Source organism: Strigops habroptila, chromosome 4, assembly GCF_004027225.2.
Source record: "Strigops habroptila isolate Jane chromosome 4, bStrHab1.2.pri, whole genome shotgun sequence".
NCBI classification, from domain to species: domain Eukaryota; kingdom Metazoa; phylum Chordata; class Aves; order Psittaciformes; family Psittacidae; genus Strigops; species Strigops habroptila.
In genome coordinates, this window is record NC_046358.1 from 64,399,254 (window position 1) to 64,422,267 (window position 23,014).

The 23,014-nt window shown below is 42.1% G+C and overlaps 1 protein-coding gene across 2 annotated transcripts in view; it reads right to left on the minus strand.

Annotated features, from left to right (window-relative positions):
- The window catches only part of NELL1 (neural EGFL like 1), a 283,745-nt gene that overhangs the window by 124,060 nt on the left and 136,671 nt on the right, over nucleotides 1-23,014 (minus strand). For both annotated transcript variants that reach the window (XM_030483848.1, XM_030483847.1), the window contains exon 13: nucleotides 21,985-22,110. In XM_030483848.1, the coding sequence (XP_030339708.1) occupies nucleotides 21,985-22,110 (126 nt within the window). The remainder of the gene's footprint in view (nucleotides 1-21,984; nucleotides 22,111-23,014) is intronic.

Genomic DNA, 23,014 nt, shown 5'->3' on the forward strand with positions numbered 1-23,014 from the left:
ACATCAGCTTCACAGAGTTTCAAGAAATACAAAGATCAGCTGCTTTTATTATTTAAATGAAAACATGCTTTACCCATCAAATAATATTTCTGCTCTAGATACTATCTACAACAGCAAATAGTGCTGCAGCAAAGAGGTATTTGCTGTACCAAAGCATCCAGAGTTCTGCTGCACAAGGGCTGAAATCAGCACTAGATCACTATTAATCAAGTTAATTTTTTTCCACAGAAGACTACGGAGCTTTGGATTTTAAGTACTCTTCTGAAAGCCTGAGCACACAGACAGGGCCTGCAGGACCACAGGGATAAATTCCCTGGAGGAAACCTCCGGTCCCAAGCTCCCATACATAGAACTCAGATGTCAGCAAGGAGCCCTCCATCCAGCCTCCATCTTATGCCAAGAGAAACAGGAGCCTCATGAAAAACAGTCACAAGCACTCCGCTGCCACAGAAAGATATCAGAGGATTAACGTGTTAACAATTAATAGAATTTTGAATAGTTAAATATTAACATCTGAATTCAGAAGGAGAAAAAAGGATTTCTTTTGATCCTGATTTGACCCTGCTCTCCAGGTGACTGAACGATGAAGATGACACATGAAACAAATCAGTGTAACAAAACATTTGCCTGGAACCACAAACTGCATTTCAATGGGATACGTCATGCCACTACACCCAAGGAAGTCATCTGGTGGGGCACAACTCACTGGGTTCACATGCAGTTTAGAGCATTGATAGGATAAAGATGTTTTTCAAACATTTAACAAGAGGCAAGATAAGGTCAACCAGGAATAATCTGATAGCTGAAATTATACACAGACAGTATTGATTCTTTCAATTCTGCTGTAATGAGAGGAAAGGAATCTTTTTCAACCAGAAAGAGCTTTTCTAACTGATGCATGTTTAGCATCCTAAAAAGTATTCACACTGGGAAAGATGAATGATGTGTCCCTGCCAGTGACCAGAGCAACACTGGCACAAGCGCTGTATTTCCAAAGAGCTTACACAAAGCAGCCAGGCCAAGTAGGAGGAAAGGTTCAGCAGAGTCAACCCTACGAGAGACCTGAATGACAACACAGCCTGCTGGGAAGTTCTGACTCCCACCAAGAAGTGTGAGCCTTCAAAAACAGGATGACACAGCTCAGCAGATCCCTGCTGGAGGAGTCACAATGAGGGAATATAATAAGATCAGCATCGGGAGCTCTCTCCTGTCCTTTTCACAAAACAACCCATGAATAAATAACTGGCACAATAAAGGGGAAATGTGTCTTAAAAAATGAGTATGTTTAACATGGACCAATGATGGCTTAAAATAAGACCGTAATATCCTGTACTGAAGAGTCAGGTACACGAGGTGTTCTCTAACTTCAGTGTTTCTCTGACACCTCACTAGCCCAAGCACCTGTGGGGAAGTGGTACATTTGGGCTGCATGAACTAATGGGTAGTTCCAGACCCAAAATAATTTCCATCTTTTGTTTCTAACATAAAGAACAGTGACAATTTTGGGCTCATGATCCTATTTCCCATTCTTTTTCAAACAGTTCATGGGGAAGATTCATATTTTAGGCTTATTCTCATTGAAATACTTGGCATTATTATAGACTGTGACTTGGTGTTGTAAGGTTTGCAAAAACCCTTTCAGAAAGCAACATTTGTTATTCTGTGATGCTCACTGAGTGCCAGTTCTTGCTTGAGAAGGCACAATGTAGATTGTATAATAATAGTAAAACTAGATTGTATAATAGAGCTATCAAAAGAAGATCATTAGCTACAGCAGGACTACCACCTCATCCTGGGACAGGCTTTTCTCATTTTCTGTGTAGGCTGGAAGGGATCACTACATCTCTGTTCAGTGCTGGTATGATAACCACTGGGCCGCCCATAGAAATAGAACAGGATTAAAAGATTATAAACAGCATTAAAGGAAAAAAACTGAAAATGGGGTGGTCCTGGACTACATGTACATAGGAGGATCCCTCATAACTCAGTTTCTATCAGCTGTACAGAGAAAGAGGCAGTAGCATGGGAAAAAGATACGAACTATTTCATTTGCCAGTGAGAAAAGATACAGGAGGACAAAGCCATGGAATGTCATATAATTGCATGCAAATAGCTTTAGAGCCTCTGAAAAAAAATGAGCTAATGAATAACAAATGCAACTCACTATTAAGAAAAGGTAATAAAGGCTCAGAAAGAATAAACTTGACCAAAAATGAATCGAGATGAACTAGAACAGAATATTTAACAGCATTTTCCATAAATAAAACACGAGTACGCGTCGTGTGCTGACTGAAAAGAGCAAAAAGTGCAAGAATGGGACTCTACAAGAACAACTGGAATTCTTGGAAAGTTTTGCATATTTTTCCCAGTTATTGTAAGAGAAAGATGAGAGAGCATCTACAAAGCAGAAGAGAATCAGGCACATCATTGTCTTCACCGATTCACAGATGCCCAGAAGCTATAGAAAAAATGTAGATGTCATCATTATATAATGTCAGAAATTGATACTGTACTAAGGCTCAACTTTCCTGCCCTCCCACTGCAGTTATGTGCAGTTCAAGGGGTTTCATTTGAACACTTACAGGCAGTAAATTAAACAAATATAAGTTTACAGATATTTCCAGGAGCAAAAAGTGCCTGCGATAGGACTTTGCGTGTAATCTGTGCTTAAATGTAAAACAAACGCAACTGATGCACAAAAATACCAAGATATTCAACGCACTCATTTTGAAGGATCTTGAAGGATCCAAATGGAAATATCGTATGACTACAATTAATATTCTTATTTTTAAGTACTCTCTGGCTGTTATTATGATTTGATCAGGGGTAGATATAGAGTAGACATGAGAACAAAGTTCTTCCTATGAGGCCCTGGCACAGGTTGCCCAGGAGAAGCTGTGGCTGCCCCATCCCTGGCAGTGTTCAAGGCCAGGTTGGACAGGGCTTGGAGCAACCTGGTCTAGTGGAAGGTGTCCCAGCCCATGGCAGGGGGTTGGAACTGGATGAGCTTTAAGGTCCCTTCCAACAAAAACCCTTCTAAGATTCTAACGCTGCTTCTAACAGATTGGTTTAAGTCACATCAAGTTCACCTACACTAATTAGATCAGATATTCCATAACAACCTGACTGTCTTTCCAGGAACAATTTTACTTGTATCATCTCTTATGTAATCACATTTTTATATTAGAGCTTAAAATGTAAGGACATGGAAAATAATGTATTGTGGCTGACTGAAATTATACCAACAAATAGCATGTGAAGGATTGAAACAGCAGCGATTACCCTCGTCTTTGTGGAGCATGACAGTGATAAGAACTATTATTTTTCCAAGACCAGTTTAATATTCATGCATCTACTTAACTTTCTTCCTTGGGAGATCTCATTTGTTTTCTTTAGAAATGAATAAAAAGATTTAAAAGATTATAATTACTTGGTACTTATGAGAAAATGAGTAGCAGCCACGACAAAGGTATGCAAAATGAGGAACAACGCAGCAAACTCTCTTACCCAATATTACTCTCTAGCTTGGTGAAGTTAAAGGGGGGGGAAATCAGGCTGTAGAGACAGAAATAGTCATTTTACAGAAAAGGTCTAACTGATAAAAGACTTTGGGTGGTATTGAGTTTAAGTCCAATAATATTAAAAATAGTAGCCCCTTAATGCACATGAAGAGCATGAATAGTTTTGTGAGCTAGGATTTAATTATGAAACTATTGATCCTTACAGTTTCAGGCACGAAATGGTCATTAGATAGAATCAAGGAAAGAGATTCCTTCTATGATATATTATAGTTGCACAGAAGCCTACATTTGCTCTGAAGCAACCAGCTTTGCTGACAGAGAATAAATAGTAGGTCACCTACAGGCCAAGATACCAGGTTCTAATAAAAAGGCAATTAATTTTATCTGAAAGAAAGAAATAATCATGAATTTTAGATGCTGTCTGAAGAGATCTTGGGTGGGAGGGTATCCAAAATTATTGTATACAACAATGGGCCTTTCAGCTTATTCCACTTCAATTGTTCTTCAGAGTTCAGCGTTCAAGGCCAGGCTGGATGGGGCTTGAAGCAACCTGGTCTAGTGGAAGGTGTCCCTGCCTATGGCGGGGGTTGGAACTGGATGAGTTTTAAGGTCCCTTCTAACCCAAACCAGACTGTGATTCTATGAGTTCAGCTGACAGAAGACAAGCTTAAACTCAGTTTAGGAGTGGGAAGTTGGCCTTCTTGCCTTCATCTGAGGCTAGCTGAGCCAGTTCACACAGGAGTACAGGACCACACAAAGTCCTTCAAGCAGGTGGCACAAGAAGTGACTGAACGTGCACTCCATGCTCTTCTTCCTGCTTAGCTAACACAGAAAGTGTAGGCAATGCGTTTACCTATGAACCATCAAATACAGACATCACTGAAGGCAAAAGGACAGCATGCACTTCAAAGATTAGATTTGAATTTTTCTTTATCAGGAGGCATTGAGTAAGAGGAATTTTCCAATTACTTTGCATTAGAAAAGACTCTAATGTGTTCAGTCACACTCTGCAAAGATTCAACATACTCAACAAACAAAAATTCAATGAAAAGAATATCATCTTTCCTTTAGGCCAAGCAAGCAACTGGGCAGAAACCATTAAATCTTTCATTAACAGAGGAGAGGACTTTTAGTTTTAGTCTCTGCAATGCTCCTCTTCTAGAGCTTACACAAGAGCTTTGAGAAGCAACGTAAGTTTGCCTGTGCCTGAGCTAACTCAGTACTTGTAGATAATTTCCAAGCTACCCTGTACCATACCCAGTGGACAGTAGTTTGGGTTTATTCTACCTATGGTACTTACCATGTCTCACCTTTACATGTTTGTTTCTAAAAGGTGACACCATATTGAATTGGGAAAGATCAGAGTGTGAAAAACTGTTACAGGATCTTCAGAGCACCATTGCTTACGTGGCAAACCTGATTTCTGTGAAATGCACATCTAATACTAGGAATTAATAATACTAATAATGAATAGAAACAAGGAAAGAACTATGCCCTGAGTACATTTCAGAGCTTACCAAAGGGGCTCCAGCTTTGGAGTCGTAAGGCTTAATGGAATAATATTAAAAAAAAACTACTCTGAGATGATCACGTGCTATTTTCAGAAGACAGAAAAGATGAGGTCAGAAGAGCTTTCTCTGCATAGAATTACTGTGTAGAGCTGTAGATAAGGAGAAACACAGAAAGATTCATTAAAGAAATTAGTGGGAAAAGTCCTCCATGCAGCAATTGACTTTTTTCAGTTTGGTCTTTAACATCATAAGAAATGTGGCTTTTCTTTTTATAAGCAACCTCTGTTCAGAAAGTAGCTTAAACTCTTAAATCTGTTTAGAGAAATAAGAAGTCTGAGATATTAAAAGACTAAAATAATAATAGCCCGAGGTCCACCTGTTTACAGAATCAGTGCCCTCAAACACTACCTGAACTTGCTTAATTTCTATTCCCATGTAGCACATAGAAAGGAGAGACAGAAAGTTCATCAGAGCCTAAAACGTATCTATTATGGAGCCCTTCCAGAGGTTTGCTGGCAACCCACTGCCCAGGTTAATGTTTCATAAAGGGAAGGAACAAGCACCTACAGCAAAACCTGAACACTTTGCTGCTCAGATCCAGCTTGACAAGTTTTGCTTTTGCCTGGGAAGCCAACACATGCCTAAATGGAGCTTCCAGAAGCAACCAGAAGCTCAGCACCTTGCAAAATCTTTCCAATAACTTGAGTAGTCCTTAAGTCTCATCCTGACTTTCTGTCAGGCATATTTACACATCGCCTCTACCTGTTTGGGATACAAATGGTGAACTGTTAAGGAGTTGCACCACGCTAATAAACCAGCAATAACAACTTTTCATTTTGGTAGTGGCTTATCCTCAAACCATTTGTTACTAGAAAACCTGTATGCCTGGGACAATCTCCAGCACAGGGTACAAAATTAATCTGTTCATGTCCTTCAAGATCTGACTGTACTCATACACCAAGCACAGTAAGCACTTGACCTTAACGCAGCATTAGCTTCTATAAGTTTTCTGTACTTTGCTAATCCGTTTTAAACTCAACATCTCAAGCGAACTGTGTAAAGAACACTAAGCCCTCCACTGGAACAGAAATGTGTACTACAAAGGCAGTTGTCCCATTGAAATAATGTAAGAAAATCATCTTTACAGACTTAAGTAAAAAATATCATGTAAGGGCTTCATATTTCAAAAGAAGCACGAATTCATTTTGTCAGTGACATAATCAGCCTCTTTTCTGCAGTGCAAAACCAAAATCCACACAGAGTAATAACTGCTCTTGGTCCCGACACAATTTATGGATCCTGACAGGCAGCCTAATGGCAGAGATGATTTGTAATAAATCAACGTTCTCAGAGCTACAAATCAACAGCAGCAGCAACCAAAAAGACTTCAGAATCCAGTTTGACAGCAGATGTAAACAAGCACATACAGTCTGATTTTTGCAGCTACAAACCTAGCCTCTGGTTTGGGGCATTTGTAGGTAACTGAACTTTAACCAACCTCAAGTTGACTTTTGCCTGTTCAGCCACAGAATTTTTCTATAGGAAGCCACACGTAAGCAAAATAATTACAATCCTCTCCCTACTGATTTTCATACCTGAGTTTGTTCCAAGTCAAAACTGCTCATATGTCTATTTATCAGTAAAATACATGCAAAAGGCTGCATCCTTGACAGAGAGGCCTGAATACATTACAGATAAGAGTAATAAAGGGCTGTTAAATTCTCTCATCTCGTTACAGCTCTTTGTTTCCACAGTTCCTTTAAAAAGTTACATTTCAAATTCCATAAATGACTTGGATTAAGTCTTTCCAGTTTTTCTTCAGCTCCTGTGCAATAAAGAAGCCTCTTGCTGTCTTTACAAGTATCACTGATAACGTTCTGCTGTGGATACTCAATCACTCCAACCTTGTCTTCAGTTTTAGCAACCCAGATGGAACAAGGCTGCTCTGCTGCCCTTATAAACAATCCTTTCTATTTCTTCTGGAAGCATCAGCCATGACAGATAGCATGGGTTTCTATGTTTCACTCTGCCTGGTGCCCCAAGCAAACACTTCTTTAAGATCTGCCATTTCTGCTACTGTCACACATTGCACATCAGCTGGGAATTTCATTTAATCTTTTTTTATTTTTAATTTCCATATGTAACTTCTTTATTTTAATAATCCCAGTCAGTAGGTCAACTCTAACAGCAGCCAAATGCGAAGGAACCTACATCAACAGATGCCATATTCATCTTACCTGAGCTTACACTAGTAAGGGAGCACAGATCTGGGCAGAGGAGTCACTTGGACTGTGGATTTTGAATCTTGGAATCGGAATCTCTAATGAAGAGCACAATAAATCCATTTCCCAAGTGTGGAGTGAAGTACATGATTTTAGCAGAGAAACAGGATCTGAATATGCATTTAATACATGTAGCTACCCTTATTCCTAGAGAGAAGGGAACACCCAAGACTGAACCCAAAAGCAGGATGGGCCCATGGTGGTAATGAAAGATATTGAGCTGACTGACATCCAGAACACAGTGCCATGTTCCTCAAACACACACCCCGGTCCAACCTCACATCATAAATGCGATTTTCTCTGGGATTTCATGACAGTCTGAGAAGTGTGAAGTTCCCTGCACTGAAGATGTGGCATACTCCACGAGCATGTGTAAGCTCTTTTTCCCAAAGGTCAATGAGTACTGATGATGCAATGAGGGAATGGGGTAAAGGGACCTACACAGAAGGATGTACCACAGCAAGGCAGGACTAGATGGAGTCAGTCTTCCTGCTTTTCCCCGTTCTGTTCTGAAGTGCATCCAGACACTGCAAAGCCAGGCAAGACAGCTACTTACTTTTTCTACTCAAAAATTTACTATGAGGGTGGTGAGACACTGGCAGAGGTTTCCCAGAGAAGCTGTGGCTGCCCCATCCCTGGCAGTGTTCAAGGCCAGGTTGGACGGGGCTTGGAGCAACCTGCTCTAGTGGAAGGTGTCCCTGCCCATGGCAGGGGAATGGAACTGGATGAGCTTTAAAGGTCCCTTCCAACCCAAACCAGTCTATGATCTATGACTCTATGACAAATCACTTATAATTGATGATTTTGCATACTGTATCTTTAAGTTTGTGGGACGCTTAAAAGCATGTAAAAAGTGAAGCAAAAGGACAGAGCATTTATTTAGCTTTGTACTGAGCAGATCCTACCAGCACATGCAAAAAAGACAACAGCTTTTTATGTTGTGGTGGAATGTATTACATTTGGAATGTCTTTGCTTTATTGCAAACCCACATTTATGGCCTAATTAAAAGACAGGCTGCAGTTCAGAACTGGATACCAAGTAATCTATCTGAAAGCAAATCTCCAGCAATCAGAGGGCTCCTTTGCTCCTCTGTGGACTGCATTTGTGCCTAAATATACACATTCTTAATTTACTGTTCAAAGAAGAATTTGTCCTGTCAGATATTCCACAGAATACCACTTCAAATATTTGTTCTGTTTTGAAAGTAAAACCAGCAACAAACAAACAAGCCAAAAGCTATCCTGAAGTTCAGCATTATGAAAGCTTATATATGCTGAACACTGTGAAATACGACCCTTCATTATGAGAAGCACAAAGCAGACTAAACCAAATCCTGAAAACACAGAAACTTTTCTTCACCATAAATAAATAGGAAAGAAACATTTTATCCTTACAGGTAAAATGAGGCTGTCTCTCCGTGGCCATCCTTATCCCTTGCTTGGCAGCCCAGCATTCTAGCCCCTTCCACTATCATCCATCATAAGAGGAAACCTTCCCCAACAGCCGATTATCTCAGTCCAGCAGCATGAACTGTATTTTCTAATTATGAACATTATTTGTAAACTCTGAGAAGAAAAAAGAGTATCTAAGCATATAAAAATCACAATGGACTATTCTAATGGGAGCACAATTAGCAAGCCTGGGCCATTCATCTGCCTGGCTCTGGCCCACTTCTCTGACAACGAAGAGGAGTAGTTATTTCCGTGAGAGACAGAAAAATCCCCAGTTTGATCAATTATTACATGCAATCATGTAACTAAACAGCAAGATTCATACTGGGAGGCAAAAAGCCTACAGTAGAAAGCATGGAAATATTAACTACAAAGTGACAGATCAAAGCACCTCTCTTTCTCCCCCTCCCTGCACTACTCTCAAAGAGTACTGCTTAAGGACTAAGCAAGTCTGCTGCCAGAGGCACCTCCTCTACCCTCTTTAAAACTGTCTCACGAATATTTCAGAAAGGCAACACTATCACATTTACGGTTATCCATTGATTTCAGAAAGCCAGAAACAGATTTAGGACAGCTTGGTTATCAGACATACCTGCATTCAGTCACGTAGAATCAACCAGGTTGGAAAAGATCTTTAAGATCAAGTCCGACCTTCACCCCAGGACTGCCAAGTCCACCACTAAACCATATCACTAAGGGCCTCATCTACCTGCAAATATTACCCATAATGTACCTCAATATACTTGTTCATCGAAGATAAAGGTCCACCACAGCCAGAAAGAGATCACCCAGAAGGACAAACCACACTGCCCACCTTCAGAGCAATAGAAACTCTGCCCCGTGCCCCACCACCAGCGCATATGTTTCTGCTGAATAAAGCACTTTTTATGTTAACTGGGAAGTTGCAGAACCAGCACAGCAGGAGTTGGACAATCTCTAGCGCACATCTGCTCAGGGCTTACACAAATCCCAGCCACTTCAAACAAATAACCAGTGCCCATCATTAAACCAGGGGCCTGAGGTCTTCTCAGTAGCTAAGATTGCTCAGCAGGTGGTTCTTTGCTCACTTGTACACAGTAATAGACATTCAAAGATCAATAGCTGTTAATAAAATACCAGCTTTCTCCCAATCAATATGCACACATCTATGAAATACTCAGCACAAGCATAAAAATGAGATTATAGCAAAGTGATCAGTATTACTATATTAGCTCCTTGTCTCTGAAATGCACATTTAGATTAGAAAAGGAAAACCAAGACCTGGAAAAGCCTTTGTCACACTTATTTCTCAGTGCCAGAAAAGCACATCAGACAGAAACACCGTGAACTCTATGGAAAATTTCCTGTTGAGCTGAACAAGCTTTACACAACTCCTTTGTTTCAGAAATAAAAGCTTTACTCTGGAAATCATAAACCCAAGCAGCAAATACAGAGCTACAACAGCACAGCAGCAAAGGGCTGCATGTTTGTACACAGCCATGTCCAGTGTTCCTTGGCAGACTGGTCTCATGCACCACAACACACCACCTGTCAGGAGGAAGTCCCCCAGTCACACACCTGTCAAATTCACTTTCATACACCTAAAGCTCCTGGCCTTGCTAGAGGTCCAGTGATGGCATTTCCACCAGACCATACATTGAAGTGGTACGAATTTGGCACTCTTATGTTCCAGTGTAAATGGGCTCCTCTTCCTCTGTATGGGATTCCACAGAACCGCAGAAGCATTAGGGTTGGAAAGGACCTCTGGAGATCATCTAAGCCAATTCCCCTGCCCAGGCAGAGCCACCCAGAGCAGGTTACACAGGAACAAGTCCAGGTTTCTTCTTTGTATGTGCCATACACTATGCAGCTTTTGGTCACACTAGACTCCAGATACTACACACTGCAAGATATACACATGCACATCGGAGGAGCCTTTCTTCCTAGTATTTTCCAACAGTGATGTGCTAATGTGCTCATTAGTTCTGAAGTCAGACAAGCCACATGATCCATTCAAGCCCCAAGAGCAAACACCATAGAGAGTCTCTATCTGGCCATCAGTCATCCATCTGACATTCCTTCTTTGTCTAGCTGCACAGTGTGTTTGGGCAGAAAAAGGGGATATAGCAGGGCAACCAGAGAATTCCTACCTAGCATGGTCAGCATTGTATCTGGCTCACCAGCCTCTGGCAGCAGACATGAACACAATCCAGGACTCATAATCAATAGGGGAGATTTAGGCCATGTCTGCCTGACACGCTGACCCCACCCACACTGCACCTCCTACCTGGGACCATTCTTTAGACCATCTTCCTTGACACCCAACAACAATCTTGCAGCTCAAAGACAAAAAAAACTCTGTGAGACACCGTCGTGGTTTAAGTCCAGCCAGCAACTCAGAATCATGCAGCCACTCACTCACTCCCCCTACTTCTTCCCTCACCTCCACTCCTGGAGGAGAATCAAAAGAATATAGATCCCACAAGTTGAGATAAGAACAGTCCAGTAACTAAGGCATAATACAAAACCACTACTGCTACCACCAATAATAATAATGATAAGGGAAATAACAAGAGGAGAGGATATAAAACTAAAAGGGGGAAAGGAAAAGAAAACAATAAACACAAGTGATGCACAATGCAATTGCTCACCACCCACTAACCGATACCCAGCCCCATCCCAGCAGCGATCAGCGCCTCCCAGGTAACTCCCCCCGTTTATATACTGGGCATGACATGCTGTGGTATGGAATACCCCTTTGGCCAGTTTGGGTCAGGTGTCCTGTCTCTGCTTCCTTTTGGCTTCCTGTGCCCCTCCTCACAGGCAGAGCGTGAGACTGAGAAAGTCCTTGGTCGGGGTAAACAACTAAAAACATCGGTGTGTTATCAGCATTGTTCCCACACTGAAGTTGAAAACACAGCACTGCACCAGCTACTAGGAAGGAGAAAAATAATTGTTACAGCCAAACCCAGGACAGTCACCAGAAGTTTGAGGCACAGAATTTTCTGACGGAAAAACATGAAGTTACAAAGAAAACCCCCTTCGAATGTTTTTGAACTGTTCAGCCATAAACCTAAAACCAGGCTTTTAGGTTACAGATTTAAAGAATAAAGCATATTCATGAAAAGCTATTTTAAAAATTAAAAAGGACAGCAAACAGAAAGGTCAAAGCATTCTCCATGTTCACTGGGAAAATGACAAGAGGGGACAAGCTTAAACTGTGGCAAGGGAGTTTTAAGATAGCCATGACGCAAAACTTTCTGACTGGATGAGCAAGAGCAGGTGGGGAAGAGATGGACAAAAAGGGGATTAAAGAATCTCCATCACTGAAATTGGTTTAGTACTTTTAGAAACAGTTAAGACAAAGGATGTTTCAGGGTCTACGTATCCTGCGTTGAGGAGGAGTGTGAGCCTGATGCTCTTATCTGTGATTCACTTACTTCCATGATTTAGTAGGAGAGTTCAATTTCGTGTCTGAAGAACAAAGAGTTTGTCACAAATAGTTTCCAGAAACAGAATACAGCATTGGAGGATTTTTTGCTGGTTTGGAAAAAGATGATGACAAGCCCTGGCTGTTAGAGCTCCAAAAAGATGAGAACTTGATTGAGCAAACTCTTTCCAAAAGCTAGTTACGCTCCTTAAGGCATTAACACTTTCTGTGGAAGCAGACGACTAAAACATGAGAGCTTTTTGCTTCCAGCCACTGCCAACAATCCTGCAGTTGCTGCATGTTTGCAAAATACCACGTTCCCACTAAGAACGTGGTGTGATGGCTCCATCCCATCTCTCACCTCATGGGCTGCTTGCTAAATGCAGGAATCACGAATACCTGGGCCATCGAAATGGATTTAATTGTATCAGGGAGAAATCCTGCCCTAAGAGAGCTCAGGACAAATGGTGACCAGGTGACAGGGAAAGACTTGCCCTTGCTTCTTCTTTAGATAGACAGCTTCACTCATGGCTCTTGAGTGAGTATTAAATCAATATTATTATTTTTAAGCATGAGCTTAGTGCTTAAGTTTATGCAGAAGCATGTTCATGCTTATGCAAACCTATTTTCAATACTACATTTTTGTGATAACATATACAGTAGCACAAAAGGCTGCAGCTAAGAAATCACATAAAACTGCTAATTATGCATGAGTCAAGAAATACAACTATCAGCATGATTTACAGTCAGGTGTTTAATTTATTTTAGTATTAATAAAGCTACAGAAAATCAATGTGTCAAAAGGACTTGAAAGGATTACCAACTGCTCTGGACAAATTAGCAACACTTCCATGCCCAGAGCACAGGAAAACACAAAGATGTTTAATTAAACAATTTACCAGTGAGGAATTTAAATCACTGTAAATATTACATTTTTAGCACACTTTTTCCTCAGGTAGAAAGCATTTAGGAGCAAATCATCTGCAGGTTTCTAATGGCATTTTTTTAAGGGAAGGAATGTAAAAATCGTTGCAGTTACACCCAGTAAATGAAGGTAAGGTCAGAACAAAAAAACGTGACATGGCATTTAAACTTAGAGAATTGGGGAATCATTCAACTCCAAAGTAACAAAGGACTGCATGGAAAGAGGAAGGAGAAGATTTATCACATGCAGGTCAGGTGGCTACTAAGTGCACACTTTGCTGCAACGAACTGCTGTTGTTCCTTGTGAAAATACACCTCCTTGTTTGCTGAATCCCTGTTGGGATCAGTCTGGAGTTTGTCCACATCCAATTTTTCCAACTGTTTACTAGACTCTGCAATGCTGCCACTGTCTCAGCATGATTTTGGGCAAGATGCTCCACTTCTCCTCGACTCAGCTTGTCCTTTTCCAAAACAGCAGTTAAATACTTATCAGCCTTCCAGGGATGCCTTGAGAAGCTTATCCATGTTAGTACAGCACAGGATTCTCTGACAGCACAAAAGAAACCCCCTTTCAGTGTTGTTACAAACAGAGCTTCCCTATGGCAAGAGTGCGCTAGTTATCTCTCCACAGGACTTATCTAAAGCCAAATGAGATATTGAAAGCTTTCTGCTGAGTTAATGGGGTTTGAGTCAAGACCTGTGTGAGTATCAGTCATCTGACATGGAATCGCTCTGGTTTGGTTTTGCTGGATTGACTGAATACTCTTCTAGTCTTCTGTTGACTCGTCCTGCAGAGCAAAGAAATGCTCTCTGGTGCAGCAATAGCCTCTGCTGCACAGATTACCTGCTGCTGAACCTGGCCAACAGCTTACCGAGGGACTTGAAACCAATGTATCTGCATTTCAAGGCACCTCAAACTAAACAATTCCCCTCATAGTTATAGCAACAGAGGTGCTATTGACTGCAGTTAAACAAGAGAGTGCTACTGAGTGCTACTCAAGGAGCTAAGTCCTGTCCTGCCTTTTAGCACTTGACACATAAGGATCTCGGGAGAGACCAGGGTAAGAGTATTTTGTGCCTCATGTCATCCATTCACATTCACTTAAGGCCAATTTCCAAATGCATTTGGAAAACCAAGCGTATTGTCCTGAAGATACCCTGCAGTGAGAAGACAAGCACCCAGTGCAGCTGGTAGAAGGACAGTCTGGACTTGGAAGCAGGGAATGCTTCAGAGCAGTGCATATCAATATATTAGTATCAAGTAAAATGAGGGTCCAGGACTGTCCAAGGTCCTTATCCCCAGTCACACCTATTGTGCTGAACATCTGCCACGTCATCTATAAAACATGACATAAACATGACCCCAACCCAATGAATATTTTCATGTTTCTTTAAAAGAAAAGTTTGGCAAGTTTGCTGATGACACCCACCTGTGTGGTGCAGTGACACGCTGGAGGGAAGAGATGGGATCCAGAGGGACCTTCACAGGCCTGAGAGGTGGAACTGTATGAACCACATGGAGTTCAACAAGGCCAAGTGCAAGGTCCTGTACCTGGATCAGGGCAACCCCAAGCACAAACACAGGCTGGGTGGAGAATGGATTGAGAGCAGCCCTGAGGAGAAGGACTTGGGGTTTTAGGTGATGAGAAGCTTCTCATGACCTGGCAGTGTGTGCTTGAGCCCAGAACTCCCCATGTGCTGGCCTACACCCCCAGAGCATGAGCAGCAGGTTGATGGAGGGGATTCTGCCCCTCTACTGCACTCTGGAGAGACCCCCCCTGCAGTCCTGCGTCCAGTTCTGAGGCAAGAACACAAGAGGGACGTGGAGCTGTTGGAGTGACTCCGGGGAAACCTTAGAGCAGGTTCCAGTGCCTAAAGGAGCTACTAGAAACCTGGAGAGGGGCTTTGGACAAGGGCAGGTAGGGACAGATGATCTTTAAGGTCCCTTCCAACCCAAACCATTTTAAGATTCTACAATTCACTGTGGATGTCCACCCCTCGCTGCAGGGGTCCGGGATGGAGCAGATTTGCCTTCTCTGGGTTGCCCTGGCAGTAAAGCAGCAGGATGTGTTGCAGCTAACCCTGTGTGTGTCTTGTGCTTGGCTTCTGGATTTAAGGTCCAACCACTCCAAGGTTTCCCCTACTTTTTTGTTTTCAATTTTTCTTCCACCACCTTTTAAAATTAACAGAATCAAAGCAGTGACATTTTTGCCCATTAACCTGATTGCATGTTTGGTGTGGCCATTATCCTGAACAGCTGTGGTCACCTCTGGGTACTCAGTGACTTAACGCCAGTGCGTCCTACAGCCACACCAGCACCTAGCAGACTCTGAAACTCTGAAAGACTTTAAATGAGTTTGCAGCAGAAGGTGCTGGCACACTGTGGATGCAGGCTGGGTGAAGCCATCTCCATGTGAATCCTGTGTGCCAGCAGCCCTTCACCATGTATCTCCCATGGTAGCATGGCAACCCCTCTGAGCAAATGTATCAGCCTAAAGCAGACTGTCTCATAGCAAAGTGGTCTAGCGAGGACTTCCAGCAAGTGCTGGGGAAGACCAGAGCTGGTGGTGAGAGGACCATGATAGTGCACTGCTGCTGACCTGTGTCTTGCAGCCACCTGTGATCCGTAACCGAGGGTCAAAGGAGTGATCCTGCCCCTCTACTCTGCTCTTGTGAGACCTCACTTGGAGCATTGTGTATAGTTCTGGTGTCCTCAACATAAAAAGGACATGGAGCTGTTGGAGCGAGTCCAGAGGAGGGCCACGAGGATGATAAGAGGGCTGGAGCACCTCCCGTATGAAGACAGGCTGAGAGAGTTGGGGCTGTTCAGCCTGGAGAAGAGAAGGCTGCGTGGAGACCCCATAGCAGCCTTCCAGTATCTGAAGGGGGCCTACAGGGATGCTGGTGATGGACTCTTCATCAGGGACTGTAGTGGTAGGACAAGGGGTAATGGGTTCAAACTTAAACAGAGGAAGTTTAGGTTAGATATAAGGAAGAAGTTCTTTACTTGAGGGTGGTGAGGCACTGGAATGGGTTGCCCAAGGAAGCTGTGAATGCTCCATCCCTGGCAGCGTTCAAGGCCAGGTTGGACAGAGTCTTGGGTGACATGGTTCAGTGCGACGTGCCCCTGCCCATGGCAGGGGGGTTCGAACTAGATGATCTTAAGGTCCTTTCCAACCCTAACTATTCTGTAATTCTATAAGATATTCATTAATGGTATTTACTGAGAGCATAACAAGCTCTTGCACAGAACATACCTAAAAACTAATCCACCACACACCTACCTTCACTGTTCACTGCCCCAAACTGGTGTTTCCAGCTAGCAGTCATGACTATCAATTCACCAATTCCAGGCCATCATCTGAACAGCACTAACATTTGTTTACTGACCTCTGTGAACAGCCAAGACCCTGCACAGCTCTTTCAAAGTTCAGGTGCCACACTAAAAAAACTAATGTTGTTTTTCTGAATGCTAATTTGGTTCATGGAAAAGGAAAAGGAGGAAACAGAGGAAAAGAGGGTGAGTAGATTAGATTGCAGAAACAGGACTGTCTTTCAAAGAGTGACTGTATTACCAATTGGCTGCCTCAATGCTTCTGTCCAGATCTTTTTCAACCACATACAGTGGTTCCGGAGAAGAGGCAGCAACCTGCCCTTTGAGATTGCCACTTCACTACTGTGAATCTACTGCCTTATTAGTATTATTATGGGTCAACTACACCACCTTGAACTGACAGGTAAACTCCAGCCACAAATGCTAAAGGCATCAATTTTAGTGAAAGCAAAGTTGGAATATTTGTTCTAACCAGAGCAGGACATTTCTGCAGTCAAGCTGCCTGTCACAGACAGGGGAGGGAAAGAAGGGGAGAGCAGGAGTGGGGGCTGCTGTTTCTTCCCCTTGAAATTGAGATTTCTCAGAACTGTTTTTCTATGCTTTAGGCACAATGTTTCCAATAACATGCTGCAGAAGGGCTTGTTCTGAAAGGTGTGTCCAGTACAAAAGTGAATGCTGCTCCAGGAACCACTGAAGAGAGAAGGGAAGGAGCTTATGGGATGAACCTGTCAAAATCTTTTGGTTTTCTACCCAGACTGTAAATCAAATTAGCATCTAAACTAGAGACTGACATGTAAACTCTAAGACTTCTTCTAAAAAAAATTTCAATTTTTCCACAGACATAAAATATCTATGATGTATTTTGATATTACCTCCTGATTCTGCAGTAGATAAGGGCTTGCTTTTTTTGATTGACCTGTTGCTCAGAGAAGCCAAGGGTAAAAGAAGTTCTGTGAACATTATCACACAAAATGAGGACTGAAAAAGGGTTAAAGCACAGTCCAGTATTCAAACATCATACAGAACTGCACAACTCCACAGTAAAATCTGGACATGGATTCCTTTCATGGAGGAAAACCATCTATCAGCATAGCTTGGTACATCAAAAGGAGGATGTTTCATACAGGTTACACCACGTTTGGGCAGAATGTTGGGTGGCCACATTACTTTCCATGCTATTTCTTGAAAAGATGCCCCAAGGACAAATGCCCCGAGTCACCCTCAAGTCCAAAGGAAATTCCTTCATTTTGAAAAGGGCAATACATGCAAATAGAGAACAAAAATCTCTTGTCACTCTCCTTCGCAAAGGTCTTTAGCTCATCATTAGTGAACCTTTGTAGGAAATAAGATAAATAAACCCCAAATATAGAGCATTCAAGCCTGGCAGTGACTACACAAAATGAGACAACTTGTTCTTTGAATGACTGCAGGATTTTGGGAAGCTTTCAGAGTCCCATTGAATCCCCAAGGAAAACACCGCAAATGAGGGATAGTTTTTTAAATGGTTATCACAGGTGTTACAGGTCAGGCATCTTGACTGTGATCATCATTACTATCTTCATAAACAATGCCAGTGCTATGCAAAATGAGATGAGAACCACCTACACTGTTTCCTCCTCATATCAGCATGAGATACGTATTTATTACAGACAACTTGTAGCCTATTCAGCTGAAAAAGCATTTGTTCACTTGATTGAACGGCAGTGGGGCCTAGAAACTACATATTGCAGTTTCCAACTACAGAAAATCATATACATGCATTTTCCAAATCAAACCAGAGAACAGATGCAGCCCACCAAAAATAAAATTATGATATTTTTATCATGTAATTTATCATGCTTCAAAAAGCATGAAACTAAATAATGCACTTTTGAAGCAAACTCCCAAACTGCTATGTTAGAAGAAAGCTTATTTTTCAACAATAAGCAGGGTAAAAACCTGTATCAGCCAATAACATGCTTTAAATCAGTAGACTCCAGTAAATGAGAACATCTGGAGCAGCAAATCTCGCTGCCATTCTCAGAAGTGATAAGACTGTGATTTACCTGAGAACAGAGAAACAACCTGTCAGCACCACAGGAAGAGACTGAAAGAAGCTTCCTATTCCAGGGGAACTTTCCTTAATAAAACTTTCACTCAACAACTTCATTAACATTCGAAGCTCAAAGCTCTGGGAATGGGTGAGCACAACACTAATGGACCTTTCCTGGTGAATGCATGTTAAAGTTATTGCTGACTAACCTGCCAGAAAATACCCTGGGATGAACCTTAACATACCAGGGCTTTTGTTTATGTGAGACTGAACATGGAATATTTATTCAAATAGCCACTACTTCATTTTAAACCATAATTCAGAATTTACTATAATTGTAGACTTCATCCAGAGTATTATTTTAGTCCCTCTGTGACTGCATTTTCTATGCAACAGCACAGCTTCCAGCACAGCAGCTTCTTACTGATGACCACGGTAAGTTTCTACTCCACAGTTCTCATCATCAGAAATTGGAAATATTATTAAAAAGTTGTTTCGGGGAAAAAAGTTTCGGCCACACCAAAACAGTGCAAATGTACTTGATTTAAGAAAGATGCAGGGTTCCAAGAAAACAACTGGAAGCTCATGTTTAAAATTCAGCAGTATCTGAATTAATTTGATTGTGCCCAATTCAAACTGACCTGGCATTGCAATATTCACTGCATTTCTCTTTAGAAAGATAAAACCCCTCGATATCCAATTGAAATACTTCATTGGGCTTAGAAACTGTTTTGGACGTAACAGCTTCTACATATCAGAGCTTCCCACCTTTAAAAGCTGCTGGAGCACAGGGCAGCGCCAAGGCCACCTAGCACAGGCCTGCCCAGCACCACAAAGAATTGGCTCAATGGCAGATGATGACTTCGTACCTTGAGGAATCAGACTCAGACTTCCCAAAACATGAACCTCTATGGAATAACTCTGCTTTCAGGCCAGCTGTGAACAGAATACATGCAATGATGTGCACTTGTCTCCAACGCCTACGTTTGAAACTGGTTAATCTGTATCTTGAACCCATCAGAGCCCAACCCCACTTATGGTAAATGCAGTTGTAATGAGGACTCAGCCCATCTCAGGCTCCCAGACTTGTCCCCAAATGTATAGCTTAATAGCAAGATCATTTCTCATTTATTGGTTTGAATAAAGACGAATAAATTTAAATCCTGAGTGACAGCTACAATCTCTATCGCCTCTGCCTGCTATACATTGGTGCCAGCAGGAGGGGGAACTGGTTAAGTATTTGCTGCCTGATTCTTTTATTATTTTTATTTATTTTTTTAAGATTCATTAGAGGAAAATTCTGCATAAACATAAGGCAAAATACAAAACTAGGATTAGTGCTTCTATTGCACAATACTTATTTTAAATACATTTATTACTGTAACATACAATTATTTCTAGATGCAACAGGCAATGAACCAAGTTTCTCCTGAGCTATGTTACTTACTGTGCTTTTTAACGGGGCTGTCAAAAAAAGAAGTCATTTCAGCAAGATAATGAACCTGCAAGAAATAGTTCTCTTTCTCATTCTATTATTTTGTTTTTATCTAAGTTCTGGATTTTTTGTGCATGCGCTTTAAATGAATGCTCACCCATTCCTGTCAAGCAGCTTGTCTTACTACTTCACACTTGTTCAGTACATCCCAAATACCTGCTTTCTGAACCACTTGCATGCCTAATGATAGTGCCTTGCTGGAGGGAAAGGAACATTAGAAAATAGGGAGTGTGCATATGGAAAGCAAGTGTCAGATTATCAAAACCACTTTCCAATCACTGTGAAGGCCGCTACCTCACACAGCACACACACTGAGAACAAAATTTAAGGTCCGAAACTTTTCTGGCAGGGCAGATTGTAAAAGATCAAGAAAAAAATCCAAAGTTTACTCAAAAGACATAGATTGTACAGAAATAATGACCCTTTGGGCAAAACAAAACCCAGTTTCCCGACAGCTATTTACTATCAATGTCTCTCAGGAGGTGAGCGGGACTTTCCTACAGTTTTTATGAACTCCATAATCTTAGCTACAAGACATACTGTCATCATCAAAGTCAACATTTCCCATGACCTTCCCTCAGGATAACATGTGCATGACAAGGTAATTATTCAGGGCTGGAAGTCATTCTCCTATTGAATACTCCTGTTGCCATCTTTCCACTTGGGAAAATAGCTCATGCAACCCAATTCTAAACATGATTTCGCATCAAGCTGACTTATTTCCATTTCAATACATCTGCCTGATATTTTCCTTCTTTGCCATACAGGTGCACCATCAAAATAAGCCCGAGATCAGCCTTTCTGGAGTGCTGGGATTGACAGATGTTATCCAGTGACGTACAGCTGGGCCCAGTGTTTCAGCAGCATCTCGCATTCTGCCCAGAGATTGCAGAGAAGGTCCCTTAAAAACCTCTGGCAGAAATGAGACCAACCTACTTCCCAGTAAGGAATTTTAGAGCTCATTTCACTGACAGGTACTAAAAAGAATCACTGGATTTATTGTATAATGCTTTCACACTTGTTCTCTTTTCTAAATAACAGGTGTCAGTCCTGCAGACATTACTTCTCAGCATTAATAACAAACATTTCCAAACCACTTACTAACAACTGGTTTGGGGGATTTTATACATTTTCAGTTTTGCTTTTAGAAACTTGTCTCAGCTCTGTCCAGAAAGCTTTTCCTCCCAGATAATTTCTCATGTTTCAATCCAGTGACCAGTTTCAAACCACAGGTAATAAAATGTTCTTTCTTCTCTCCATGTGTGATCTAATCTCAGCCTTTGCACCTCACACACCAGCCAGCCATGGGACAGAAAATCACAGAATCACAGACTGGTTTGGGTTGGAAGGGACCTTAAAGCTCATCCAGTTCCAACCCCCTGACACCACCCCTGTCCCCCCGAGCAGTGACACCTTCCACTAGAGCAGGTTGCTCCAAGCCCCGTCCAACCTGGCCTTGAACACTGCCAGGGATGGAGCAGCCACAGCTTCTCTGGACAACCTGTGCCAGCGCCTCAGCACCCTCACAGGGAAGAACTTCGTCCTTATATCTAAGATGAACTCACCCTGTTTAAGTTTGAATCCATTACCCCTTGTCCTATCACTACAGTCCCCGATGAAGAGTCCTTCTCCAGCATCCTTGTAGGCCCCCTTCAGATACTGGAAGGCTGCTCTGAGGTCTCCATGCAGCCTCCTCTTCTCCAGGCTGAACAGCCCCAACTTTCTCATCCTGTCTTCATATGGGAGGTGCTCCAGACATAAAGGGATCCAGACATGAAGGGATCATGTCCTGATCAACAAATACCCTCAGTTCATGCACCACAGGGCTTCTTGAGCTACCATCCCAAAAGGGTCATACATAGGTAAGGTAGCACATTTACCTGCCCCACTTGTGCCTAAATTGTATGCCAGCACAGAGCCAGCTTGTATGTGACATTTGGTATGGCACAGGGACCAATTCAAAGGCAAGGGATACACACAACACAGAGTGTAATGCTGTTATTGCTGTATGCTCAAGAGCTCACCTGTACAGGAGAAATCATCCACACGGACATATCCCATGACACAGTCACAACGATAGGATCCAGGCAAGTTAACACACACGGTGTTGGCATGACAATAATGCATCTTGGCAGCACACTCATCGATATCTGTAGGGAAGAACCACTAAGGTAAGTAACAGTCGGGCTTAGGAAAATATAACAACATGACACAATATTAGAATAAGAGAAAATAAATTCCATTTACAAATCGAAAAGCAATTTGGTTTAACTCCAGCATTGGGGCCTACAAGGATGCTGGAGAGGGACTCTTTCATCAGGGATTGTACCAATAGGACAAGGGGTGATGGGTTTAAACTGAAACAGGGGAAGTTCAGGTTAGGTATAAGGAGGAAGTTCTTTACTGTGAGGGTGGTGAGGCACTGGAATGGGTTGCCCAAAGAAGCGGTAAATGCCCCATCCCTGGCAGTGTTCAAGGCCAGGTTGGACAGAGCCTTGGGCGACATGCTCTAGTATGAGGCATCCCTGCCCATGGCAGGTGGGTTGGAACTACATGATCTTAAGGTCCTTTCCAACCCTAACTGTTCTATGATTCCATGATTGGTTGGGGCTTGGAGTAACCTGGTCTAGTGGAAGGTTAGCGCATGGTCTAGCGCATGGCAGGGGCTTGGGACTAGATGAGCTTTAAAGTCTCTTCCAGTCCAAACTACTCCAGGTTTCTATGAATAAAGAAGGAGGCAAATTTAGTACAGAAGTATTCCTTAAAATAGATCTAAAATTCCTGTATCATAGCAATGGGTTCCTTCTGCTGTTCTTCATGAAATCCTTAATTTTTTTAACTCTGAAAAATTAACACATACATTTGGGGTTTTTTCTATTACAATGTTACAAGACAAAAACTGACACAGAGTTTTCAAACACATACAATAGTATCACAAGTGTGCAGCACTGACAATCCTACCTGTCTTACTGGTAACCCAAAGCATGAAGGCACAGTACCTCTGCACAGCAGGCAGCAGCTGCAGTGCTGGGCAGATAGGACATCGCAATGTCT